The sequence below is a fragment of the Panthera leo genome, chromosome B2 (assembly GCF_018350215.1).
Source record: "Panthera leo isolate Ple1 chromosome B2, P.leo_Ple1_pat1.1, whole genome shotgun sequence".
NCBI classification, from domain to species: Eukaryota; Metazoa; Chordata; class Mammalia; order Carnivora; family Felidae; genus Panthera; species Panthera leo.
In genome coordinates, this window is record NC_056683.1 from 105,784,495 (window position 1) to 105,811,597 (window position 27,103).

Below are 27,103 nucleotides of genomic sequence, written 5' to 3' on the forward strand. Positions count from 1 at the left end.
AGGTCTGAGAACAAAGTCTGAGATGTTCCATTAGAACATTCGCTTCTCTTCTTTTTAAGAAAATTTTAAATTATTTTTTATTTTTATTTTCTTAAATGTTTATTTATTTATTTTGAGAGAGAGAGGGAATGAGAGTGAGTGAGTGGGGAAGAGGCAGAGAGAGAGAGAGGAAGAGAGAATCCCAAGCAGGCTCTGTGCTGTCAGAGCAGAGCTGGATGTGGGGCCCCATCTCATGAACCGTGAGATCATGACCTGAGCCGGAATCAAGAGGCGAACACTTAACCAGCTGAGCCACCCAGGCACTCGGTTAATTTTTTTTTTTTATTTATTTTTAAGTAGTCTGTACACCCAGTGTGTGGCTTGAACTTTGAGATCAAGAGTCACATGCTCTACCGACTGAGCCAGTTAAGTGCCCCCATTCTCTTCTTTTCATTTCTGCCATGTGAATACATCTTTCAGAAACTTTGTGCCATACCCACAGAACTATCTATCAGCTTCCTCAGCAGTATATTGCCTGAAGTCTGGGTAGGTCTAGTTAGAAACACACGTCCATACGATAGGTGATGGATATATTACAGCCTCTGACACTAGTAAGGATTCAATCAAGACTTGTTGAATGAATGAATGAATGAATGAATGAAAAAGCCCCCCTACTCTCCTTTTCTCTCTTTCTTCTCTTCCTCTTCCTCTTCCTCCTTTTTCTTTTGGCTGGGATAGTTAGATTTGGTTTCTGTTGCTTGAAGTTAATAATCCTGATGGATATAGAATTGAATTGCTTTTAAAAAAACATTATCTTCTGAGAGGGAAAATTCAATCCAAACCCAGTATTTGCCAACAGATAGAGTTTGTCAGTTACCCTCTGCTCAACTCTGCCCTTGGGCACTAGGTAAAAGCCCTTCTCAGAGATACAGTCGGATAATACCTGATACATGACCCCATTTCAAATGTTTAGCAGACTTTCTTCTAGTGCAGCTCTGTTGAACTGAAATGAGGTCTCGTAACCTTGCTTTCTAGCTTTCTGAGTAAATCACATGCACAAAAACTTCCCTCCCCATGAATGCTGTTATCAGCTCTTCCTGACTCCCTTACCTAAAACTTTCTGAGACCAAGCCTTCACATTTATCACTCCTTCTCTCTTTGTGCCTGATTGTTTTCTGGGTGTAGCCATCTCTATGACAGTAGAAAGAGATTCTGAGGGAGAGGGAGGTAGAGAAGGGACTCTGACTTCTCAAAAAACATCATTCATATGGCAAGTTGCCCAGTTTTCTGACTGAGGTTTTTCTGACCCAGTGATTAAAGAGTGAGGAGTAGTAATGTCTCATTCCTCATTGTCATGTGAGTATCATACAGTTGTTCTGTGTGCTTAGTTTTATCTGTTGTACATTTAGAGGAAATTCCTCTCAAATTCTGCAGATCAGCTGAGTATCATTTTTAGGTTGCAGCCTTGGAAATGTATACATCCTTTTGGGGTTTGTTACAAAAATATTTTAGTAGAAGTTTAGAGAGATCATGTTAGAACTTAAACTAAAAGGCTTAATGTTTATTTATATACAAGTTATATTTCAGGTATTTTTTAGTTTGTCCAAATATGGTGCATAAACTCACGTCTGATCAAACTAGTACTTCCATTCACACACTTCCTGTTTCAATAATGTGATTCTCTAATTTGGAGGCATATTTTCAAACTTTGAGCTTTTATGATTGCCACTGTTGAACCCCTGGTCCCCTCATCTCCATTACAAATCCTTCCAGTCCTCAAGAAGGGCTCAGTGGTAAGTTGTCAAAATATGCTTCTTGCTTTGAGGTCCTCTGTTCACTGTTGGACCATTGTTTCCAATGATGCTGGTGGCCCTGGCATGACTTTCAGAGTTTATCTGAAGCCTTATTGATGGCAGTCACAACTTTCATTTTCCTCACTGATGAATGCTCTTGAAGTTCTTCTAATTCATCTGGAATTAAGTTCTTTGAATGTGGGAGTCATGCCCTATAATTTGTAAGAAGCCTGGAGACCACTTATATACTCTGTGTCTTGCACAGAGGGGATACTTGATGGTTGTTGGTTGATTGATTACTGGTAAGGCTATGGTTGTTATGTGTCAGGTGGCAGGCTCACAGATGGGGACACTGAATCTCAGCTCTACAGGCTCTGTAAGCCGTTAGAAATCCATCATGCCAATGGGGAAGTAGTTACTATAGGTATTACACGTTTTTATCAGCATTTTCTGTTTGTAGTAAGCACTTCCTGTGTGCTGTCTCATTTAACTTACTTATTTATTTATTTTAAAATTTATTGTTGAAGTACAGTTGATATACAACATCATATTCGTTTCAGGTTATAGCACCGTAAGTCAATATCCAAAAACCTTACCAAATGATTACCACAATAAGTATAGTTACCATCTGTCGCTATATACAATATTGTTGTCTGTATGGCCAATGCTGTACTTTTCATCTCCATGACTTATTTAGTTTATAACTGGAAGTTTGTACCTTTTAATCCCCTTCACCTATTTTGCCCTTCCCCCCCACCCTCCTTCCCTCTGGCAACTACCACAGTGTATTCTTGGTATTTATGACTCTGTTTCCATTCTGTTTGTTTGTTCATTTGTTTTGTTTTTTAGATTCCACATACGAGTGGAATCATATGGTAATTGTCCTTCTCTGTCTGACATATTTCACTTACAAAATACTCTAGTTCCATCTAGGTTGTCACGAATGGCAAGAGTTCATTCTTTTTTAGGACTGAGTAATGTCCCATTGTGGATATATCCCACATCTTCTTTATCTATTCATCTGTTAATAGACACTTGGGTTGTTTTCATATCTTGGCTATTTTAAATAATGCACTAATAAAAATAAGGGTGCATATGTCTTTTCAAATTAATGTTTTCATTATTTAATTCATTCTTCACTGCAGATATTATTATTCCATTTGTACTGACAGGAAAATGCAGGTTCAGAAGAGGAGATTACATGGTTATAGTAATTAGAACAACAATGACATACAATTACATTCTGGAAGCTAAAAAGGAAAAATCAGAAGATGTAGATGTATGGGAAAAATTCTTTTCTTTTTAAAATTTTTAAAGTTTACATACTTATTTTGAGAGAGAGAGAGAGAAAGAGAGAGAGAGAGAGAGTCCACAAGAAGGGGAGGGGCAGAGAGAAGGAGAGAAAGAATACCAAGCAGGCTCTACACCATCAGTGCAGAGCCCAATGTGTGGCTCAAGCGCGTGAACTCTGAGCTTATGACCTGAACTGAGATCAAGAGTTGGACACTTAACCGACTGTGCCACCCAGGTACCCCTGTATGGAAAAAAAAATTTTTTTTAAGTTTTTTAAAATGTTTATTTATTTTTGAGAGAGAGGTTGACAAAGTGTGAGTGGGGGGAGGGGCAAAGAGAGAGGGAGACACAGAATCCGAAGCAGACTCCAGGCTCTGAGCTGTCAGCACATGAGCCCAACATGGGGCTTGAACCTATGAACTGTGAGATTATGACCTGAGCCAAAGTTGGACGCTTAACTGACTGAGTCACCCAGGTGCCCCGGGAAAAACTCTTAAAGTGTGATGATGGGTAAGAAAAGTCTGTCTGCTGGGGAGATAGCCCGGGCCAGGGACATAGTTGGCACTCAGTAGAGACCGGGAGTTCTAGAAGCATAGACTTCAGTAGCTGGAATTTTAACTTATGGGCATAACTTTTCCTTTTCTTTTTGTTATTTTTATTCCAAACAACTACAACAGGGAATCTGTATGATAACATAAGGGAATTTGGAATTTCTTTGATTACTTAGCATTTTATGTTACTAATCATGCTTGAGTTAGGCATCCAGAGTTCCTGTCAGAGCAGTAAGTAGCCTATTCCTGATTGTGGAAAGCTATGCTTCCCCTCCTACCCGAGGCCTCGTCTTCTAATTCCCCTGGGCAGAAAATGTATCTAGTTCTGTGTTTTCAGTTTTCAGAATCTTCCCCTTGAGGCCCTATAGTTTGGCAGTGTAAGTTCCAGCCATAGTCTGGTATTTGTCTAGTACAGCATAGTCCTGTGAAATTTTCTGCAATGATGGATATGTCCTGTATCTGCTCTGTCCAATACCATAACTACAAGGCCCACATGGCTGTTGATCATTTGAAATGTGGCTAGTGTGACTGAGTAATTAAAATTTAATTAATTTAATTTAATTTAATTTACAGTTACATTTAAATAGCCACATGTAGCTAGTGCCTGCCATGTTGGACAGTGCGGCTCTAGAGTCTGGTCAGAAAAGAAACCGGAGCACCTGGGTGGCTTAGTTGGTTGAGCGTCTAACTCTTGATTTCGGCTCAGGTTATGAACTCATGGTGATGAGACTGAGCCCCACATTGGGCTCCGGGCTGAGTGTGGGGCTTGCTTGGGATTCTCTCCCTCTGCCTCTCTCCCCCGCTCTGTTCTCTTTCTTTCTCTCTCTCTCAACAAACAAACAAACAAACAACAAAAAACAAAACAAACAAACGAAAACCCAACCAAACAAATAAAAAAAACTAATCAGTTTCAGGTTACATCTCAGTTGGTTCTTCCTACTGAATTCTTGCCTCAACAGAGCTTTTTCCTCTGTACAATCATGTGAGTACTTCCTGCTCTCACCTCACTCAATTAACTTTCTCTCTTATCACTTGTTTCTCAGCATTTTAAAACAATTACCTACTTGCTTCCAGCAGGAATTTCAAAATTGCTTTATTGGACAATCTTTTCATAGAAGCATTGTTTTCCTGTTTCTCCCCTATACTTGGAAAATAAAACTAATAGTTTGTGAAAGCTGTTCCTTTTCATATTACTTATTAATGCAAAGAGGTATTTCCCAAAGTGTGGAGCATGTGCCCCTAGTGGCATAAAAGACAATTTTAGGTGATATGATACTAAGCATTTACATAACTTTATTACTTATTTTTATTTTAATGACTACTGGGAAAATGTGATTAGTACCTCAAATGTGTAATTTCATGGATATTATTGCTTCACATGAAGCTAAAGTAGACATTCACGTTTTAGAAAGAGAGTCATTTAAAACAATATCGAGTAAATAATAATACAGGTGGTGTGCAGATATGGTAAAACTTATTAATTTATTTTAAAAATGGCTGAACTCTGGGAAATGCAGTTGTTAAATAAACTTTCAGTATCGACTCCACTCCCTGCCACTTCCTACACATGCTCTGAGTTTCAGCACACTGCTCATCATTTGCAAACGGGCTGAGCGCTTCTCCATCAGGCCTTTGTTGATTTCTGCCCTTCTGTTCTGGGCCTGTCATTCTCCGTCAGGGGAAATTCTGCACAGCCACGGAGGCCAGAGCCAATCTTCGGAGAAACCATCCATGCCACCTCTTCTTCCTTGACTCTTTCACAACGTGAAACTCACCTGCCTTCTTTTTTTTTTTTTTAACGTTTATCCATCTTTGAGACAGAGAGAGACAGAGCATGAACGGGGGAGGGGCAGAGAGAGAGGGAGACACAGAATCGGAAGCAGGCTCCAGGCTCCGAGCCATCAGCCCAGAGCCGGACGTCCGCACGTGGGGCTCGAACTCACGAACCGTGAGATCGTGACCTGGCTGAAGTCGGACGCTTAACCGACTGAGCCACCCAGACGCCCCTCACCTGCCTTCTTAACTTCATGGCACACTATTCATCCTTCCAGCATAGCGCTTAGCATTTGATGGTTTAGTTGGTTATATGTGGATCTGTTTCATGCACTGGGATTGAGAATCCCTTGAAAGGAGACACGTTGTCATAATCATCTTTGTACCTTAGTGCAATCACACTGTCTGGCACATAGCCAGTGTTTATGAACTATTTGTTAAGGGACAAACTCAGCTTTTAAATTAAACTTGATTATGTGAAGCCAAATTAAGCACCTGGGCCCCTTTCCACTCACATTCAGTGCATTTACTAACATTTGGCCACACCAGGTTAATAAATGCACAGAATGGCGAGTTACATTTAGTATTAGCCAAAAGGAGACACATATGGATTTTAAAGCTGGGAGGAAAAGCTTTGTAGCTTTGCGAAGTTAAAACAAATGATTTTATGAAAATAATTCACACCTCTGCTACCAAGGAGTTTTTAGACTGAGAATTTAATTTATTCAAATAATGCCAGCTAAAATGCTCTGCTATATTTCAGGGGGAAAAAAGGCATCTTTTTGGTTTCAGTTTCAATTATAAACTTTGTCTATACTGATTTCTTTCACCATTGCTTAACCTTTCTTTTCGTTTTGTTTGGATAGCTGTATTACAAATACACCATTACATGCCTCTTTGCTATTGAGGTCAGATAATAAGATATGTATCTAGAATACCTGAATACAGTAAATTTTCTGTAAGCCTTCTAATGTGAATGAGTCATTTACTTATGTCTAGGACAGTAAAAGTATGCAAGATAGCCTGTATTTATAGAAACAGTTTCTGCCTGAATAAAAAGTTTACTACATTATTTTCTAGAAAGTCCTTGGCCTTTTCTTCTCTTTAAAAAATGATTTTTTAATGTTTATTTATTTTGAGAGAGAGAGAGAGAGCATGAGCAGGGAAGGGCAAAGAGAGAGGAAGACAGAATCCAAAGCAGGCTCCAGGCTCTGCCCTACGCGGGACTCAAACCCACAAGCGAGGTCATGACCTGAGCTAAAGTCGGACGCTCAACCAACTGAGCCACCCAGATGCCCCAACCCTTGACCCTTTCTTATAGTGTTTTCTAGCTTAGATAGGCAATATATTTGTTCAGAAGAGATTTCCTTTCACGTTAGCTTTTCCCCTCCAACCTTAAATGAAGTCTAGTAGGTAAGACCTTGTTCCAGTTACACTCTTTTAAACAATGTCTGATTTTGACAATGTGTGGGATAAATTCTTAAGTCCATTTCTTCACCGTCAGTTAATCATTTGACAAACACTTATTATATGCTGGGCTCTGTATTAAGTGGTAGGATACAAGCTGAACAAGACATGAAGCTTACAGTCTACAGAGAACCACATAAGAAAATGATGCTCTGTTTGGTGCACATGCAGAGTGCTCTGATTTTATGAAGGCATCTAACTGGGCTACAGGGTCAGGGAAGGCTTCCTGGAGGAAGTGACTCCTGAGGTAGTTTTTAAACAGTAAGTAGGCATCAGCTGGACCAGGAAAGAAAAGAATATTCAGAGTGGCATATGGGAAGGCCCATAGGCATGAAACAACTCCTCACAGTAGGGAACTGAGCATTCTTTGTGGCTGTGCAGAGGGTACTTACACTGGGGAAAGGAAGGAAATGAGGCCTAAAAGGGGTTGACAAATGGCCAGAATATGAATGGGTCTTCCATTAAGCTAATGGATTTGATTTTGGCCTGATTGCCAGTGGAGCCATTGATGAGTTCATAGCAGGGAAGTGACAAGTTAGGTTCGTGTTTTGGGCAGGGGACTCTGGCAGCTTGGTGAGGGGTGCACTGGAGGAGGGCCAGACTGGAATAGAAACCCAATCAAACACCACTGTAATGATCATACTGTGATGTAAAAGAGCCAGGGCAAGGCTTAAGGATATTATGGAACCGGGAAGGGCAGGAGGGGATTTTAGGAGATAGCACTGTTGGGGCACCTGGGCGGCTCAGTTGGTTAAGTGCCTGACTTCGGCTCAGGTCAGGATCTCATGGTTTGTGAGTTCGAGCCCTGTGTCAGGCTCTGTGCTGACAGCTCAGAGCTTGGAGCCTGCTTCGGATTCTGTGTCTCATTCTCTCTCTGCCCCTCCCCGACTTGTGCTCTGCCTCTCTCTGTCTCTCAAAAATAAATTCATGTAAAAAAAAAAAAAAGGAGATAGCACTGCAAGAATGGGTGACCACAGGGTGAGTTAGAAGTGCCGTGTGGGCATCTCTCAGGCTTTGCTTGAGCACTTGGGTCACATATAATGTTATTCAAGGAGCCAGGTGTCTCAGTGGGAGAAGTTGTGGGTGAAGTTTCCTAAGGTTCATTTTTAAAAGATAAGTAACATCTAGGGAGAGAGGGGTGTAGGAAAGTTTCCATGAAGAGAGTATTGTGCAAGAATCCCAGAAGTGAAAGAGGATGTGTGTTGGGTTCAGTTCAGAGGCTGTGGCTTCATCCCATTGAAGAGACAGGCTGTGTAGTAGGGACGAGGCAGTGGGGTATGGAGTGAATGGATTCAGGAAGCATTCAGGTGCCTGAATGAGATGTTGAAGGTGGGAGAGAAATGGGGCCATTAAAATGGTTCCTGGACCCAATTTTAACATACGTGAAGAGGGGGGCTTCCCCATATACCACCAGGCAATTTCAGACAGCAGTAGGGTTCCCAAGAATTCAGCTAAATTCTGATACTGTCAACCTGGAGATAGCATCAGATTCCACAGGTTAAGAGTTCAGTCCTACAAGACCGCCCCCCACCACGACCGCCCCCCACCACACCTCCCCCCGGCAAAACACACACAACTTCAACAGCCAGTCATAAATCACAGGCTATTACCGTGCCTCTGGCTGACAGACTACAGATTGGAGGTTACCACGACTCTCTCCTTGGACTTTAGATGCCAGTCACAAAGTCCAGATTGTTATTTGTACTTCTGACTGGCTATAAATCAGAGGTTCCCACAACCCTCTCTTTGTGTTCACTTAATTTGCTAGAGCAGCTCAGAGAACTCAGGGAAACATTTTACTTACTAGATTACTGGTTTGTTATAAAAGGATATAATGTAGGAGCAACCAGATGGGAGAGATGCCTAGGGCAAAGTACAGGGAAAGGGCATGGAGCTTCCATGCCCTCCAGGTATACTACTCCCCATCACCTCCACTTATTCATCCACCCAGAAGCTCTCCAAACCCATTCTTTTGGGTTTTATGGGGGCTTCATTACATGGGCATGATTGATCATTAGTGATCATTAATAATTGAACTCAATCTCGAGCCTCTATCTTCTCCCCAGAGGTCAGGGGGGTGGGACTGAAAGTTCTAACCCTCTAATCACCAGGCTGTTTCTTCCGGGAACCAGCCTCCATCTTTAGGTGTGGTTCAAAAGTCACCTCATCCATATAACAAAAGACATCTTTATTGCTATCATCACTTAGGAAATTCCAAGGGGTTTAGGAGCTGGGAGCCAAGAACCATGGACAAGGATCAAATATATGAGAAATAGTTCTTACATCAACCTTAAAAGTAAAATGTTTTTACTAGCAAAACATGGGTTTATTAGGGAATAGCAGAGAATTGCCATTCGGGATATTCAAGCTATGGCAAAACCAAAACCATAAGCAAATCTGAAGAGAAGGTTAGTTTTAGGAGGAAACTGGGGAGGGTTGTTCCGAACAAAAGATCATTGAAGAAGAAGAGTCTGAGGTTGTGGCCGTTTCTCACTGGCTGCAAGTGGCGATCAGTGTGTTGTTGCTGGGACAAGGAGGGATCTTTTTTTTAGGAGCAGGAGATAAATTTCTGTGTGAAAAGTGTCCTCTCAATGTCAAAGTAAAAATCATCTTCCTCCTCCTTACTGCTGGTTTTATAGGCTGAGATGAGTGGTATATGCATGAGAGCTCCCCTTCAAGGGCTTCTGGACTCTATTTTAAATGAGGTTGCCTTTATTCATTTTCATGCTTATAAATCACAATATCACAGCCATTCATTGGATTACCAACGAAGTCACTTCAGGAGAAAAACACTGGGTTCAGTTTTAGCGTTTGGGGTTTGAGATGTTTGTGGGATTGTAGATGATAATGTAAGCCCTAGAAATAGATGAGATTTCCCATGGAGAAGTTGTGAAGCAAAAGAGAAGCACTTGGGACAGAACCTCAAGGATCACAACTAAGGGACACACAGAGAAAAAGGTCGTTGCAAAAGAAGTAGAGAAGGAACAGTTAGAGTAAAAAACCCAAAAGTACAAAAACCAAAGGAAGAAATTTTCAAGACAGTCATCTGTGTTATATGTTTTATACATTATAAAAGAGTCAACAAAATAAAGACTGAGAAGTGTTTGTAGGATTTAGCAACTAGGAAGCCCTCGGTAACTTTGGAAAAAGCAATTTCTATGGAGTGGTGAGTGGGAGCAGGTGTGGGCAGAAACCTGGCTGCATAAGATTGATGAGTGGGGGGAGGTTAGGAGAAGGAGACAGCAAGTGTAGACAACATTGTCAGAAGCTTCACTGTAAAGGAGAGAAAATGCCTTTAACTAGAAGCGTTGATTCCTCTGACATAAAGTCAGAGGTAGCATTGTTTTTTTTTTCTTTTTTCAGAAGAGAAAGATTTGAACATGCCTAAATGCTTATAATGAGACAATAGAGGGGAGAAGATAAAATACAGGAGAGGCAGTGGTACTTCCTTAATCAAGTTCCTGAAAAAGCAAGAGGCCACAGGACTCAGCACATAGGTGAAGAAAGTAGGCATAGGAAGGGTGAGGGATACCTCATTCATTATGAAAGGCAAGAAGGAACAAAAGAGATACATTTGTAATTTGGTTGTGGGAAACTGAGGAAGTTCTTTCCAGAGGCTTCTGTTTTCTCTGTGAAGTAAGCAGGTAAATGATGAGCATGAGAGGAAGTAGAGATGGTAGAAGTGATGGTAAGAAAATAAGATGGTTTGATATATATATTTCAGAAGGCACTCAGCTTTTTGTGAAGATAAGGACGATGGGAGTGAAGGAAGAGTTGAAGAAAAGATCCTTGAAACTAAGGAACAAAGCTATCAAGGCATTGGGTGGTTCCTTTATTTGACTATTTAAATGAAAGTGGTCATAGGAATAGGTAGAATGAGAAACAGTGAGTTAGACACTAATATGATCAATTAATGAGGGGGTTGGCAGCAGATCAGTAGATGGCAGTAATAAGAGGGGATAGCAAGTTGTCAAGTGTGATGTCCTGAGTCCTTTTTTTTAGATGTCCTAAAAAAAAATACGTGTTTTTTTAGAAGTGGAGGAGAAATGTTATGAAAGCAACAGGAAGCAAGAGGCTCCCTATCCTACTTTTGGGACCAAAGGTGAGCAGGATGTAAGAGAAAAAGCAGCATCCACTAAAAAAGGGCTGCAAGGGAAGAGGAATCATCAGGAGATATTTCAGATTTCAACTAGAGCAAAACTGTGGAGATGATGAGGATGAAAAGAGTAATTTTCAATAATATACCATGAGTTCTAGAAGGCAGAGAGAAAAAGTGAAGGGTTTGGGAAAGGTGGAACATTATCTCAGATTAAAGGATATATGCGTAGCTATCCTTATATCTGGGTGATGTTTGATGATTTAGGAGACTTGGGATTTTGAAGGTAACAAATAATCAGATGTGAAACATGATGGACTTGGTCTTGATGAGGTTGTCATATTCGATTAAAAACTATGGGGCCACTGAGGTCTTTTCTTTGTTTCCAGTTCATGGTTGCTTTGTTGCTAAGAGATAAGGCAAGGTATTTCTTTTAGGCAGCCATTGACATATAGAGATAAGTAAAATCATGGGCATGGTGAACTTATCTCAGGAGAATAGGGTGACAAGGAAGGGGTCTAAAGACTGAGACTTGAGAAATTCTTACACTTGATGGCTGGGTATAGGAGAACAAGCTAATAGAGGAGACCAGGAGAAATCACAAGGTTAGAAGAAAACCAGGAGCATGTGGGTCATGATGGGATTCACTGGGAAAATATGTTTTACAAGGAAATGATTAGTTAATATTGTCAAAGGCTAAGGTGAGGAACAAAAGCTCCATTATAACAAGGAGATTGTTGATAATCTCAGTGGGACTTTTGTGTGAAGTTATTGCACAAAAGCCAGATTGACTAAAGAGTGAAGGAGAAATGAGAAAACTGGGCTAATGAATTAGCAAGTTCAACATTTTGGCTTTGAGGAGATTATGAGAAATGAGAGGGTGACTTAGGAGGTAGAGAAGGCATCTTTTTTTTTTTTTTTTTTTAAGAAGGAGAGACTTGAGTATATTTGACTCTCTTTGGGACAAGGAAGAAGTTTTATGTACAGGAGGAGAGAGAAGAGAAAAGAGACAATATAAGTTTCCAAGAAACTGAGAAAGATGATATAATTGGGGTTTTTTTTGAGAACACACTGAAAAAGTTTGGTTGGGAGGTCAAAGAGTAGAATAACAGAAGGAGCCTGGGAGTTAAAATTAGTAGTCTTTGTGGTTGACTCCTAAACAATCTTTAATTCCAGATGTTGAGTGTTAGCCAATCATGGTCATGTCACTCTTCTTGCCTCAAAAATCCAGGACTGGTATTTGACCCAATCATGGCCAATGAGTAAGAAAAATCTGCTCATGGGTTTCTGCAAAGGAAGACATGGCTCCTTTCTTCTTCTGAATGTTGGTGTATATGGATATCACACCCAGAAATGCAATATTCTGGCAGCCCCCGAGGGGAGCCAAGCTGAGGGCAGAACCAACGCATCGAGGCTTATAGAGAAAGATGGAAAGAATTTAGGTCTATGATGATATCTTTGAGACACTATTAACTAATTCTGGCTCCTGCCCAACCCCTTGACTTCTCTTTATATGAAGCAATTAAATTTCCTATTGTGTATGCCAATTTGAGTCGAGGTTTTCAGTTCCTAGCAGTTGGATATGTTTTAACAAATGTGGTAGGATTAGTTGTTCTCAAGACTTAGTACTGATGCAAGTGTGCTGGCTGGCTTCTAAGGCTCGATAATATTCATATTTTGAGATCCTGTCAGAAATTGTGGCTTTTATATTGGTTTTAAATAGAACTTTGATGCTATTTATTGTTGTTATTTCTGAATTGTATAAACCTCAGTGCTGAGTGACAGAAACATTATTTTAGGACTGAATCAATACACAAGTAGCTAAGGCTTACAAGTTCTTATGACCTTGCAAAGTTCAGCTCTGAGTTTACCATGGAAAAAATTGGCTTTCAGTAAGGTTTTTGGCCTTTATGAAACTTATTAACAAACAGAGAATGTGTCACGTTCATGTCTGAGTCACAAAAGAAGAAACTGGCATTAGGTACAAAATTAGGAGCTCACTTGGGTTTCTAGGTAAACAAAAATATCACAACCATATTTTCATACGTTTTTCAGGAAGAATAAGTAAAAATGCTTTAAAAAATAGAATTTAGAAATAGAAGAGAAGTTGTTACTGGGATGGAGGTAGACTATTTGCCTTTTCAATATTTGACAATTCAATGTTGAAAGATACCCTATATGAGACAACTTATTCCCATTGACTTTAAATAACCCATTGACTTACAGAACCTTATAGGAGAAAGGAAAATCTACTATATCCAGTTGAATGAATAAACTCAACCATGTTTAACTTCTGATTTGCAAAGTGAAAAAAAAATGTATTCACTATCTTCCTTCTCTCCCCATTTTGATGTCAAAATATGTTAACTAAAAACTGATGTCTCACTGTTTGTTCATTTTCTACTGCTTTATGTCAACTTAAATGATGAGAAAGTGTTTGTTGAATTGTGGCTGAATTCATCTGTTGGGAAATTGAGAGTTTATCAATGAGGACATGATAGATCTCTCTAGAGAACGGAAGCACAATTAGCGAATTAATGAATCTGCTTGTAGATTTCCTATGACAATTTATTTGTTAGTTCATGGTAAGAAATGGTTGCAGCTCTTGTAGTGATCCCTAGCCTTCTGCCTTACTGGCAATCTGCTCAGGAAAGTGTCTTAACAACACCAAGAACTCAATGGAGAAAAAATATGTCAGGGTTGCACTTCTATATTTTCCTTCCTTTTTGAAAGAAAAAAAGTATTTATTTTTTGTCAAATTTATACCTGCGTATGGTTGAAAGAGTTGAATCTATAAGGTTTGTTAAGTGAAACAGTAGTGCTCCTCCTCCTTCTCCACCATTTCCCCTTTCACCATAGGCAATCAGTTTCCACTCTCTTAGCTGATTCTTTTATGGATTCTCACAATGGAAGCTGTGGGTTTAGCTTTCTTTTTTTCTGGTCCCAAATATACATATATACCATTTAATTCTCTCATCAATCAAATATAGTTGTAAATTTATCTAGATCAAAATTCGGCGTATGCGTTGTTATGGCTCAGCAAACACATTTCAGAACTTTTCATCTCCTGTCTGAACAACTGTTTTTTTTGTTTGTTTGTTTGTTTGCTGAAGTAAATATTGTCATTTTGTGAAAATTTCTTCGTACTTGTTAAATTCAATTACAGATTTTCTAGCAGTTGTCTAAATTTACTCTTGAGAGGGTAAGATGCATTATATTTGTTTGCTGTTTGTTTGTTTTATCTATTTCATCTTGAAGATACACTCTCCCAGAGTCTTTTGGTGTCTTCCAACATGGGCTGTTTGTCCTCAATGACTTGTGCACACCTGTAGTTTTGAGATCACCCATCATTGTCACAGGTATTCCCTTTGCTTCTCTTCTGTGCTGGATCTCTTTGTTCCTATTTCTTCTTCTTTATTTAGACTCTAATTTTGGTGGAATACGTCAAGTAGCTTCCTGATAAAAGGTGCATGGGAGGTAAATATTCTGAGACCTTCTGAGTCTGAACATATCTTTACCTATACTCATAGTAGATTGACAATTTGGCTGGATATAAAATCCAAGAATGAAAATAATTTTCCTTCAGAATTCTTAAGACTGCTCCACTGGCTTCTAATTTCCATTGTTACTATTAAGAAGACTCAAACCATTCTGTTTTTTGTTTTTTGTTTTCCTTCTCTGGAAGCTTAAATTCTTTGGCCCCAAATTATTGGACTTTCACAATAACGTACTTGGTGTAGTCTATTATGCTTAGTCTTTTTGGACTATTAACTCATGTTTTTCAGGTCTTGAGAAATCATTGCATTATTTCATTGAAATTTCCTCCCATTTCTCTGTCCCCTTATGAGGAACACCTATTTTTCAAATGCTGACTTCCTTAACTGACTTTCTGATTTTCTTACCATTTTTCTCTTTTTTCCACTATTTTTTTTCATTTCTTGGTGACTTCATTAGATTTATCTTGCAAACCACCTATTGTGTTCTTCTTTCCTCCTTCAAACATTTTAATTTCTGAAAAGTTTATTTTGTTCTCTGAATTTTACTTTTTTGTATGTGTGTCATTCTGATCTTATTTGAAGTCTTCAAAATCTTCTCTTACTTTCTGAGGATATAAGTGATGTTTTTCAACTTTATTAAAGACATATTTTGCATATCATAAAATCCAACCATATCGTGCCTACAACTCTATGATTTTTAGTAAATGTATCTAATTGTGCAACAATGATGATTGCTTTATTAAAATCAGTTTTATTATGCACTGTTTATTTACTATTTACTGGTTTTTTTTTCAAATTTTAAATTATTCTTTTGCTTTTTTTTGTTATGTGTTTTGTTCAAGTCTAATATTTGAAAATGCTGACCCTTTGTTAACAAGAATCAATAGGAAATATAGGATCCCTCCCCTCTCTTGGCCTTCCTCCGGGAAGCCACCACCATTGCCTCATTGGCTGGATGCTGGAAGAGTCCTCCATGTGTGTGGACTCAGGATAACAGGGCAGTCTCCTTCTGTGATTGCTGGGCTTGTGACCGCGGCAGTATCTTTTGACTTTCAGTGTCTCTAAAGTGTTTTTAAACCATTTTGCATACATGGCTCAGTGCACGCTTCTCTTTGCTTTTACAGTTTTCCACTTGGTATGGTCTGTGTGTTAACAACTTCTTCCATGACTATGAGGTTTTTTTCTTGCCATTTACAGTCTTTAAAGGTCTTGTGTACGGTCTGGAAGAGCTGCTGGCCCTCTAGGGAGACAACAGTACTGATTGCATAAGCCTGGCTCAGCTTCTCCTCCTTCTCTGTCCATGCTTTGCTGGCAAGCTTACTAACATTGAGTGCAGCTAGTGGAGGATGGGTTTCTGTTCGGTCATTATTTCCACATCTGAAATGTACTGTAAGTTTATGCATGGTTGGGATTTCAACTAGAAGAGAGACATTTTAAAGCATTTTGGACTGGTAGTGGAAGGCTACCACCTCACCCTGTAGCCGCTGCCCCGGCATCCTCCCTCAGGAAAGCTGGCTCCCAATGTTTAATTACTTGCCTTGGAGGAGCCGCCTTCTTGGGAGAACAGCCTACTATTTGCTGTTAATCCTCGTTTCCACCTTTGTCCCAGGCAACCACTGATCTACTTTCTATATCCATAGATTTGCTTGTTCTGAACATTTCCTATAAGTGGAATCATTTATTATGTGGTCCTTTGTGTCTGCCTTCCTTCACTTAGCGTAATGTGTTTGAGGCTCATCCATCTCCACATGTATCTGTAGTTTGTAACTTCTTACTGTTGAGTAATATTTTATTGTATGACTAGACCACATTGTTGTCTATCCATTGACTAGTTGATTAACTTTTAGTCCTCCCCCCCCCCCCCCCCCCCCAGTTTTTGGTTATTATCAATAAAGATTCTACAAACATTTATACGCAAGTCTCTGTGTGGATATATGTGTTCATTTCTCTAGGGTAGATACCTAGAAGTGGGATTTCTGGGTCATAGGGTAACTTTATGTTTAACTTTTTAAGAAACTGCCAAACTGTTTTCCAAAGTGGTTCACCATTTTATATTCCCAGCAACAATGTATCAGTGTTCCTGTTGTATACAGTTTGTCAACTTAGCAACCATCTGCCTTTTTTATTATATAGCCTTGTGGGTGCGAAATGATATCACATTGTGGTTTTAATTTATATTCCCCTAATGACTAATGATATTAAGCATCTTTTTACATGCTCATTAGCCATTCATACATCCTCTTTGATGAAATGTTTATTCAAATCTTTTGCCTATTTTTGAATGGTTTGCTTGCTTCTTATTGAATTGTAAGAATTCTTTATATATTCTGGATCCTACATATCTATATATCCTTCATCAGATATGTATTTTATAAATATTTTCCCCCTGATCTGTTGCTTGTATTTCCATTTCTTAATAATGTCTTTTCAAGCACATGGTTTTGAATTTTGATGAAGTTCATTTCAATTTTGTTTGTTTATGGACCTTGCTTCTAGTGTCATATCAAAAAAATTTGCTTAATTCAAGGTCTCAAAGATTTTATGCTGTGTGTTCATATAAAAGTTCTATTGTTTTAGATCTTACATTTACGTATGTCATGCACTTTGAGTTAATTTTTGTGTATGGTGTGAGGCAAAAGTCTAAGTTCATCTTTTGCATATGGATATCCAACTGTCCCATACCATTTATAGAAAATACTTCTCTCAATGAGTTTTCTGGGCAAATCACTCAAATGACCATAAATATAAGAATTTACTTCTGGGCTCTCAGTTCTGCTCCATTGATCTCTGTGTCTATCCTTAAGCCAGTATCATACTGTCTTGATAACTGCAGTTTGATAGTAAGTTTGAAAGTGGTAAGTAAAATTCCTCCAACTTTTTTCTTCAAAATTGTCTTGGCTATCCAAGGCATTTTCCATTTCCATATAAATTTGAAGATCACCTTGTCAGTTTTTGTAAAAAAAAAGAAAAAAAGGCTGGAAGGATTTTTATAGGGATTATATTGAACTTGTAGATCAATTTGAGGAATATTGCCATCTAAACAATATTATATCCTCTGATTTGTGAACATGGGATGGCTTTCCATTTCAGTAGATCTTTTTCAATTTATTTCAGTAATCCTTTATCATTTTTCATGTATACATCTTGTACTACTCTTGTTATATTTATTCCCTAAGTACTTTATTCTTTTTGATACAATTATAAATGGAATTATTTCTTAATTTCATTTTCAGATTGTTCATGACTAGTGTGTAGAAATACATTTAATTTGTGTATATCAATTTGATATTTTGCAACCTTGCTATATTTGTGTGTTAGTTGAAATAGTGGTTTTTTGTTTTTCACTTTTTGTTTGGTAGATTCCTTAAGATATTCTATATGTAGGATCATGCATCTGTGAATAGAGATAGGTTTATTTTGTTCTTTCCTATCTGGATGCCTTTTATTTATTTTTCTTGCTGATTGAATTGGCTAGATAGGTTCTACTTCACTGAGTAGAAGTAGTGAGAACAGATATTTTTGGCTTATTCCCGAACTTGGGGGGCGTTCAGTCTTTAAATATTAAATATAATTTTCACTATAGTTGTTTTTTAGATGTTCTTTCAGATTCAGGAAATTCCCTTCTATGACCAGGTGTTTGGAAGATTTTATCATGAATGAATAGTTGAATTTTGTCAAATGCTCATGAAATTTTGTTCTTTGTTTGATTAATGTGCTGTATGACATTAATTGATTTTTGGGTGTGAAATCAGCCTTGCAGTCCTAGGATAAATCCCACTTGGTCATGGTATAAGATTGTTTTTATATATTGTTGGAGTTGGTTTGCTAATATTTTGTTAAGGATTTTTGCATCTATGTTTATGACCAATATTGGTCTGTTTTTATACATCCCCCAAGCCTAGAAGAGATTTTTACATTTTTAACTGGCTTAAAAACAAAACAAAACAAAAAAAGGAATATTGCTTGATATGTGAAAATTACATCAAACTTACATTTCAGTGTTCATGTATATGTAAAGTTTTATTGAAACACAGCCATATTCATTCATTTATCTACTGTCAATGGCTGCATTCACATTGCAACAGCAGAGTAGTTGCAAAAGAGAATGAACGAATTACCTACAAAGCCTATCATATCTACTACTTAGTCTTTTAACCCCTGCTATAGATTATTAGTAACTTTTTTCTGCTTATTTTTATCTGTAGTAATTTTAAAAAAAATTTTTTGTAACGTTTATTTATTTTTGAGACAGAGAGAGACAGAGCATGAATGGGGGAGGGTCGGAGAGAGGGGGAGACACAGAATCCGAAACAGGCTCCAGGCTCTGAGCTGTCAGCACAGAGCCCGACCCGGGGCTCGAACTCACGGACCGCGAGATCATGACCTGAGCCAAAGTCAACAGCTTAACCGACTGAACCACCCAGGTGCCCCAATCTGTAGTAATTTTTAATTACTTACTGAATGTTGTGAGTATAGGCAATAGAGATTTTGGATGATGGCATCTTTCTCGAAAGAACATTAAATTTTAATCTGGAAGGCAATCATCACCTCTGTCATGTTGAGGTTTGGTTTTAGCTCTCTTAGATAAGGTCTATCATTGTCCTTAGACTTCTAAGTTCTTACTAGAAGTTCTTACTACTGTGACATGGTCCTTATACTTAGGGTATGGCCATTTTTTTGAGTGGTGACCCAAAGTCTGGGAGCTCATCAGATACGGTCTATAATCACTGGGTCTAAATACCAACCTCTATCCTTTCCAACCTGTGCTGCCTCTGAAATCTCTGTCCAGCTCCCCACCTTTCTTTGCTGGGCCTCCCAAAGTCTTGCCTTGCATATGTAATTCTTAGGAGTTGGCTCTCAGTGCAATTTTCACACAGAGATTTTAGGCTCATTTTCCTAGGTCTCTCCTTTCTAGAATCCTCACCAGAAATTGCAGTGGTCTTTGCAGCTCTAAACTCTGGTATCTTGTCTTTTCTACCCTGTGAGACCATCACTCTCTGATTAGGCATTATTTTTCTGAATGGTGGTTGGAAAAGCTGAGATGAATATGGGGCTCATCTAATGTGCTAATGTGTTTCGTTTCTTATGTGTTTCTTGTTTCTAAAGGATCACGGCCTTACGTTGGCTACTTAATATTTAATACAGCTTTTAGAATTGTTTATGGGGACCATTCTAATATTGCCCATCCCATCATATCCAAGTCTGGATCAATTATTATTGTTTTTTTAAATATAATTTATTGTCAAATTGGCTAACATACAGTGTGTAAAGTATGCTCTTGGTTTCTGGGGTAGATTCTGGTGGTTCATCACCTACATACAACACCCGGTGCTCATCCCAACAAGTGTCCTCCTCATTGCCCATCACCCATTTTCCCCTCTCCCCTATCCCTCCCATCAACCTCAGATTGTTCTCTGTATTTTAGAGTCTCTTATGTTTTGCCTCCCTCCCTCTCTGTTTGTAACTATTTTTCCCCCTTTCCTTCCCCCATGGTCTTTTATTAAGTTTCTCAAGATCCACATATGAGTGAAAACATATGGTATCTGTCTCTGACTGACTTATTTCATTTACCATAATACCCTCCAGTTCCATCCACGTTGCTACAATTGGCAGGATTTCATTCCTTCTCATTGCCAAATAGTATTCCATTGTATATATAAACCACATCTTCTTTATCCATTCATCAGTTCATGGGCATTTAGGCTCTTTCCATAATTTGGCTATTGTTGAAACACTGCAATAAACATTGGGGTACATGGGACCTTATGAATCAGTACTCTTGTATCCTTTGGACAAATTCCTAGTAGTGCTATTGCTGGGTCATAGGATAGTTTTGTTTTTAATTTTTTGAGGAACCTCCACACTGCTTTCCAGAGTGGCTGCACCAATTTGCATTCCCACCAACAGTGCAAAAGGGTTCCCTTTTGTCTACATCCTCACCAACACCTGTTTTTCCTGAGTTGTTAATTTTAGCCACTCTGACCAGTGTGAGGTGGTATCTCAGTGTGGTTTTGATTTGTATTTCTCTGATGATGAGTGATGTTGAGCATCTTTTCATGTGTCTGTTGGCCATCTGGATGTCTTCAAAAAACCATAGAGGAGAAAGCAGGCAACAACCTCTTTGACCTCAGCTGCAGCAATTTCTTGCTTGACACATCTCCAAAAGCAAGGGAATTAAAAGCAAAAATGAACTATTGGGACCTCGTGAAGATAAAAAGCTTCTGCACAGCAAAAGAAATAATCAACAAAACTAAAAGGCAACTGATGGGATGGGAAAAGATATTTGCAAATGACATATCGGATAAAGGGTTAGTATCCAAAATCTATAAAGAACGCACCAAACTCAATACCCAAAAAGCAAATAATCCAATGAAGAAATGAGCAGACCAATGATTTTTTTAAAATACCTTTTATGCCAGATTCTTTATATACATTATTGCTAGTCTGTGTGTGTCCTGTAGACATTATTATCCCCATTTTCATTGATTAGAAAACTGGTGCTCAGAATATTTTAACAATTGACTAAAACTAACCCAGTCAATAGAGCTGGATTTAGAACTGAGATTTCTTTGACTCCATTTTCTACTATAACATAGTCTCTCCCCACCTAGTCACTGACAAGTCAGTATATAAATTCCACATGAGAGTCACTACAATTTTACCAAAACTTTTGCATTAATACTTTTGTGAATTAAAATGTCTAGAGGGGAGAAGGTATTGATGTCATTAGTTAAAAATTGTAAATGAGGTTTATATGAGGATTTTGCTGCCCTATTCAGAGATAATTGATATCTGTATTGAAAATAATAAGTGTTTCTGGGGTATTGCTATGAAATGAATGTTTGTGCCCCCCTCCCCTCCACCACCAGTTTATATGTTGAAACCCTAATCACCAATGTCATAGTATTTGGAGTTGGGTCTTTGGGAATTAATTAGGTAATGAGGGTAAAGCCTTCATGAATCATATTAGTACCCTTATAAGAAGAGACAAGAGAGAAATGATCTTTCTCCACCATGTGAGGATGGCCATTTGCACACCAGGAAGAAGGTTCTCATCAGACACCGGGTCTGCTGGTGTCTTGATCTTGGACTTCCTAGCCTCCAGAACAGAGAAATAAATGTTTGTTGTTTAAGTCTGTGGCATTTTATTACAGCAACCTAAACAGACTAAGACAGAAATCATTCATGTGTTTTTTGGCTAATATCTTGAGATATTAAAATAATCATGAGGAAATTGGAACTCCCATATCAGTGCCCTTACTGAATATGGCAAGTTTTCTGTGGTCAGGGACTCATCATGTCACCACGTCAGAGATACACAATATGATGCTTTTGGAAATAGAACACTTGGAAGACAATACTTAGACATTTTTGACCTATCATAATGTAGTCTGACCCTGGAAAACTCGCACTTATTCACAACCAGTAACACTAATCTCCTTCTCCAGTGTTTCATGTCTCTTGTCAGGAAAGGTCAATTATAAGCCTGTGAACAGTATTTAGAGTTTCCCCCAAAGAAATACGTTTCCAAAGCACAAAAGAAAAAAATTAGCTAAATAAACAGAAGAGGCATGTAAAATGTGTGAACAGTCTTTGAAACCTGTTGTCTACTGCCCGTCTCCCTGCCCTGTGCATATTTTTCCTATCCACTAATACCATCTACAGACTGCCTTTAAATGATGAGGAGGCTCACTGAAGTTCTGCCAATGTGATCTCCCAATTATTTTTATCCATTTCCCGGATATATATTTAAAGACCCATTCTACTTTCCCATCTCTAAGTTTCCCACCAGCTTTGCTTTCTTCTCTCCTCTGTGAATTGAATTATGTGAATCAAAACTCTGAAGTTCTATCATTCTAGGTGCCATGTGTTTAGTAGTGTGTGTTGACAAGATTCAACAAGACTTAGGAGAGAAAGAAAAAGAGTAAGAGAATGGCACAGGGAGAGCAGGCGGGCCACTGGGCGTTTGGAGTAGCACCAGAAATTCCAGGCAACTGGTCAGCAATTTGGACAGGATCATCAGTCACTTCTGGAGCATGACTGTGAAGCTTTTATCCAAGTACAACACACAGGTGCAGTCTGTGCTAAACAGATGAGTCAAAATGCCTGGTGACTCTCAGGGCTGAAACACAGGCCAAATGCTACTCTTTTCCCACCCCATATGAGTGGAAATGCCTTCAAAATGAGCACCATTAAAAAAAAAAAAAGGTGTAGCTGAGAGTCAACTTCTGCTTCCTAAAGGAATTCAACAGAGCTAGCACTGGGTCAAGTGAAAATCAGATGTAATAGTAAGAGCAGAATGGAAACTTTGCCATAGTATGGCACCACTAACCATACCTAGTCAAAGAGAGGTAAACTGAGCAGTAACTGTGGTTCTGGAATCACGTGCCACAACTAAAAAACTATATACTGGTCCACAACCCATTGCCTTCATCCCTTTTGCCTTTGTTCAGAGCTCATGCAGGATGGATTTTTTAAAAAATGTTTATTTATTTTTATTTTGAGGGAGAGGGACAGACAGAGAGAGTGCCAGCAGGAAGGGGCAGAGAGAAAGGAAGAGCAAGAATCCCACGTAGGCTTCTCGCTGTCAACGCAGAACCCAACGTGGGGCTTGATTCCATGAACCATGAGACCTGAGCTGAAATCAAGAGTCAGACATTCAACCTACTGAGCCACCCAGGGGCCCCTGGAGGATGGATCTGAAGGCCAAGGAGGCAGCAGAGAAAAGGGAAATAGGCCTTCTCCTCATCTCTTTTGTTTTAAATCCATGTGGGACTCACCACTATGACATGTGCCCTTTTAAAACCCGTTTCTTTATCTCTCAAATACTATTTAGCTACTTTTTAAAAAGTTTTTTTAACGTTTTATTTATTTTTGACACAGGGAGAGACAGAGCATGAACAGGGGAGGGTCAGAGAGAGGGAGACACAGAATCTGAAATAGGCTCCCGGCTCTGAGCTGTCAGCACAGAGCCCGATGCGGGGCTTGAACTCACAGACCGCGAGATCATGACCTGAGCCGAAGTTGGCCGCTTAACCGACTGAGCCACCCAGGCGCCCCTATTTAGCTACTTTTTAGGAGACGAGGCTGAAGCACAGAATTGGAGGTAAGAACGGATCTGATGCTGTATCCCCTTTACAATAAGGAAGAATGCAAGACCTGCTTTGGGTCTTAATAGTAGGGTTGAAATTTTACATCTCTCATCTTGTTCTTTTCCCATCCTGGCTTTCTCCCTTCCTGACTCAGTGGAGATTTAGATAACTTGGGTTCAGCAGTCCCTCTGGAGAAGTGAGCAGACACAAATGCAGACACTGAAGTGTAGGCATAGCACTGAATTGGGAGGTGCCAAAAACATTCAAAAGTGAATGTAAAGTGAATGTAAAGTGAATGTAAAGAAAGTGAATGTGAAGGAAGAGGGCACTGAAGCAACCAGTCATTCAAGGCAGACATCTGAAATGATCACAAATGTTGTTTTAATAGAGAGATTCTTAACCGTGATTTGCTTCCAGGGTGAGCTGAAGTGAGATATGGTCCTACATTTGGTGGGTCCTCCAAGGGCAAATTCATTGTGAACTATTAGAATGTTAATGCCTGTGAGGTTACAAGCTTTGGTTCTGTTGGTAACATTTCTTCAGAGTGTCTTCTCCAAATCTGAGGTGGAAAAATCTGAGAGTCGAAAGTTGTTGAGGAAGAACAGGACAGTATGTTAATTATAAAAGGGAAAATGCTCTGATCTGGGTTAATTTTTGTATTAAAAAGACCTCAGGGATATTTCAGATAGTAACCTGGTTTTACATAAATTGAAATATAAAGAGTTTTTTGAATAGATATTTCCTCAAAGTTTTGATTATTAAAAAAAGGGCTCCCGATATTGTTAAAGGGATGGCAACGTAAAAAGAATGTTTATTTATTTTTATTTTGAGAGAGGGAGAGAAAGAGAGAGAGCACCAGCAGGAGAGGGGCAGAGATAGATGGAGAGAATCTCAAGCAGGCTCCACCCTCCACTGAAGAACCCCTGGCAGGGCTCGAGGCCACCAAATGGGAGACTATGACCTGAGCAGAAACCAAGAGTAGGAAGCTCAACCAACTGAGCCACCCAGGCATCCCAAAGGGATGCCAACTTCTTAACCAAATAATGAATCTCATCTTTTCATCCTCCCCTCTCCTTTTTGTTAATCAGACACGGTCAATTCCTTTTTCGAATGTTTTTTCCCTAGTTCCATTCTCTGTGGCAAATCACCAGTATTTTTTATTTGTGCGTTTGGATTTGGTAGTGGTATTAGCATGCCTTTCTGTAAACATCCTTACCTTTCAAAGATGTTCAGGGCAAATAAGTCCACATGCTGCACTAAAATGGAAAAAATTCAAAAATTCCTATCATTGTTCACAGCAGGATCCTTATCCAGGCAATGTAGATAAAGGAAAATGGGAAAATACAACTCTCTTAAGAGAGTCAGTTATTAACTGGAATCTGGAGCAATCGGTATAAGAGATGCCTGAGGCAGGAAATCAGTTTCCTTTGGGAGAAATACGGTCTTGTTTAGGGCTAAGGTTTCTGGGTCAGATTCTCAGGGGTTTTCCTTTTTGGGAGTGGAGATCCTCTGGTCAGAGCCCCACTGAAGAATCCATCAGGGCCCCCTGCTGGGTGGTTTGCCTCATTTAACTCTTACCCCTCGGGGAGAAAGATACGCTTAGCCTCGTTGCACAAAGGAGAATGTGTCTCAGAATGTAAGTACACAAATTGCATAGGGAATCTCTGCTACCAAGTTTTAGAGGCACAATTGGAACTGGAATCTGCCCACGTTCCCTTCGCAGAGCTACAAAACGGAGACGTTGAGTTGGTCTGACGAGCTTTTTCCAGTTCCCAGAATGAATTCTTTGTGCGAAGTTGTGTCTCCTCCAATTTCCTCCAGGCCCATTATGGTGAGTGTTGGTGTAATCGTTAGGATACTTGAGTTTTGGTGTTTATTTCGGGGCCAGCACCTTGTCTTCGGGTCCTGGCGCTGTCCCGGAAGGGTGGTACTAAGATTCTGCGGTGTCGCGGCAGGAGGCGGGAGATCCCGCCAAGTGAAGAGGGAAGATCTATCCCCAGCCTCACGTGAACAATAAATTAAATAAATAAATAAATAAATAAATAAATAAATAAATAAAAACAAAAGAAAACAAAAGAAAACAATCATCGCAACCCGGAGCGCGGGGCTCGGGTGGACCCGGGTGAGGAGGGTCGGGGCAATGAGGCGCCTCCCGAGCGCCCTCTGGCGAAGATGGAGCGCGCGTGTCCCCGCCCCGGCCCCCCTTCGCCGCCGCAGCCGCCACCGCCGCCGCGGCGCCCCCGCCCGGCTCTCCGGGTTCACTCTCGGTCTTTCACTCCGTGAGACACAGACGGCAGCTTTCCGAGCGAGCGGGGGACAGGCTGAGGCGGCGCTAGCACTACTGCTGCCGCTCGCCCAGAGACGACCTGGGCGCCGGGAGAGAAGGCGAAGCCCGGACCCCCATCCGCTCTCTCCGTGGAGGTCTCCTGAGCCGACGGGCAGCTCGGCGGCGGCGCGCGACCCCCTTCCCGGCCACTTCGCGGGGCGTGCCAGGACTTGGGGACCCGGCTCGGGAAGAGCCGGGCCGGGAGGCGGCGGCGGCGGCGGAGCGAGGGGGCGCGCACCGGGACTGGAGAGGAGTGAGTGGCGGGCTGGGCGGCGGCGGCCGTAGCCGCGGGTGCCTCCCCGCTTCGCAGGCAGCGCCGCCTCCCCGGGCCGCGGCCGCCCGGCCAGGTCCTCTGCGTGTTCCCGGGCCCGGAGCCGGCGCACGATGCGCCCGGCTGCGTTCTGATCGCCGCCGCGCCGCCGCCTCTGCCGCGATGATCCCCCCCGAGCCGCCGCAGCAGCAGCTGCAGCCGCCGCCGCCAGCCCCGCCGAACCATGTGGTGACCACCATCGAGAACCTGCCGGCCGAGGGCAGCGGCGGCGGCGGTGGCGGCGGCAGCCTGTCCGCCTCCTCCCGGGCTGGCGTGCGCCAGAGGATCCGCAAAGTGCTGAACAGGTGAGCGGCGGCGGGGGCGCGGGGCGAGGGCTGCGGGAGCCCGGCCCCGGGTCTCCCCCGGACCCCCGGCGGCCCCTTGGGACTGAGTCGCGGCCGAGGGAGGCTGAGGAGAGCTGGCGACGACGCGCCCCGCTCCTGCGGGGAGGCCTTGGCAGCTTTGTCCCAGAGCCGGGAGCCCCGGGGCGCCCGGGCTGCCGGCTGGTCCGAGGCGGGAGTTCGGGGAGAGGCGGGGTTTGCTGCTTGGCTGCTGTGTGTCTGCGCTCACACCCTCGCACACGCGTGTCGCTCACTCCTCTTGCTCACTGAACCCCAGCTTTGAACCCAGGGGACAAGAGGGAACCGAGGGTGGCCCGGACGGAGGCGGGAAGGCGCGGGGCTGCGGGGAAGGCGAGGAAGTCGCCAGCCTCGCGCTGTCGCCCGCCCCGGCAGGATGTCTCCGACCTCCACGGGGCGGGGAGGGAGGAGGGGGGAGGGGTTCGCGGCAACAGCCGGGGCGGGCAGGCGGGGGACCCACTTCTCCCGTTGCCGCTCCGACTCCTCCAAGCTGGGACCAGGGAACCCAAGGCTAGAGGCCTGGATCAGACCCACGCAAAGTGCAAAAATGTTGCGAGAAGGGTGGGA

At 41.2% G+C, this 27,103-nt stretch overlaps 1 protein-coding gene and 1 pseudogene across 2 annotated transcripts in view; one reads left to right on the plus strand and one right to left on the minus strand.

Annotated features, from left to right (window-relative positions):
• The window catches only part of SLC35F1 (solute carrier family 35 member F1), a 443,643-nt gene that overhangs the window by 7,652 nt on the left and 408,888 nt on the right, over nucleotides 1-27,103 (plus strand). Inside the window, exon 1 of one of the 2 annotated variants that reach the window (XM_042939697.1) lies at nucleotides 26,301-26,482. The exons of the other annotated variant lie outside the window; for it this stretch is intronic. Coding sequence (XP_042795631.1) covers nucleotides 26,301-26,482 — 182 coding nt within the window. Of the gene's footprint in view, nucleotides 1-26,300; nucleotides 26,483-27,103 lie in introns of those variants that run through there. 2 annotated transcript variants of the gene reach the window in all.
• Nucleotides 15,435-15,945, minus strand: LOC122220748 (annotated as a pseudogene).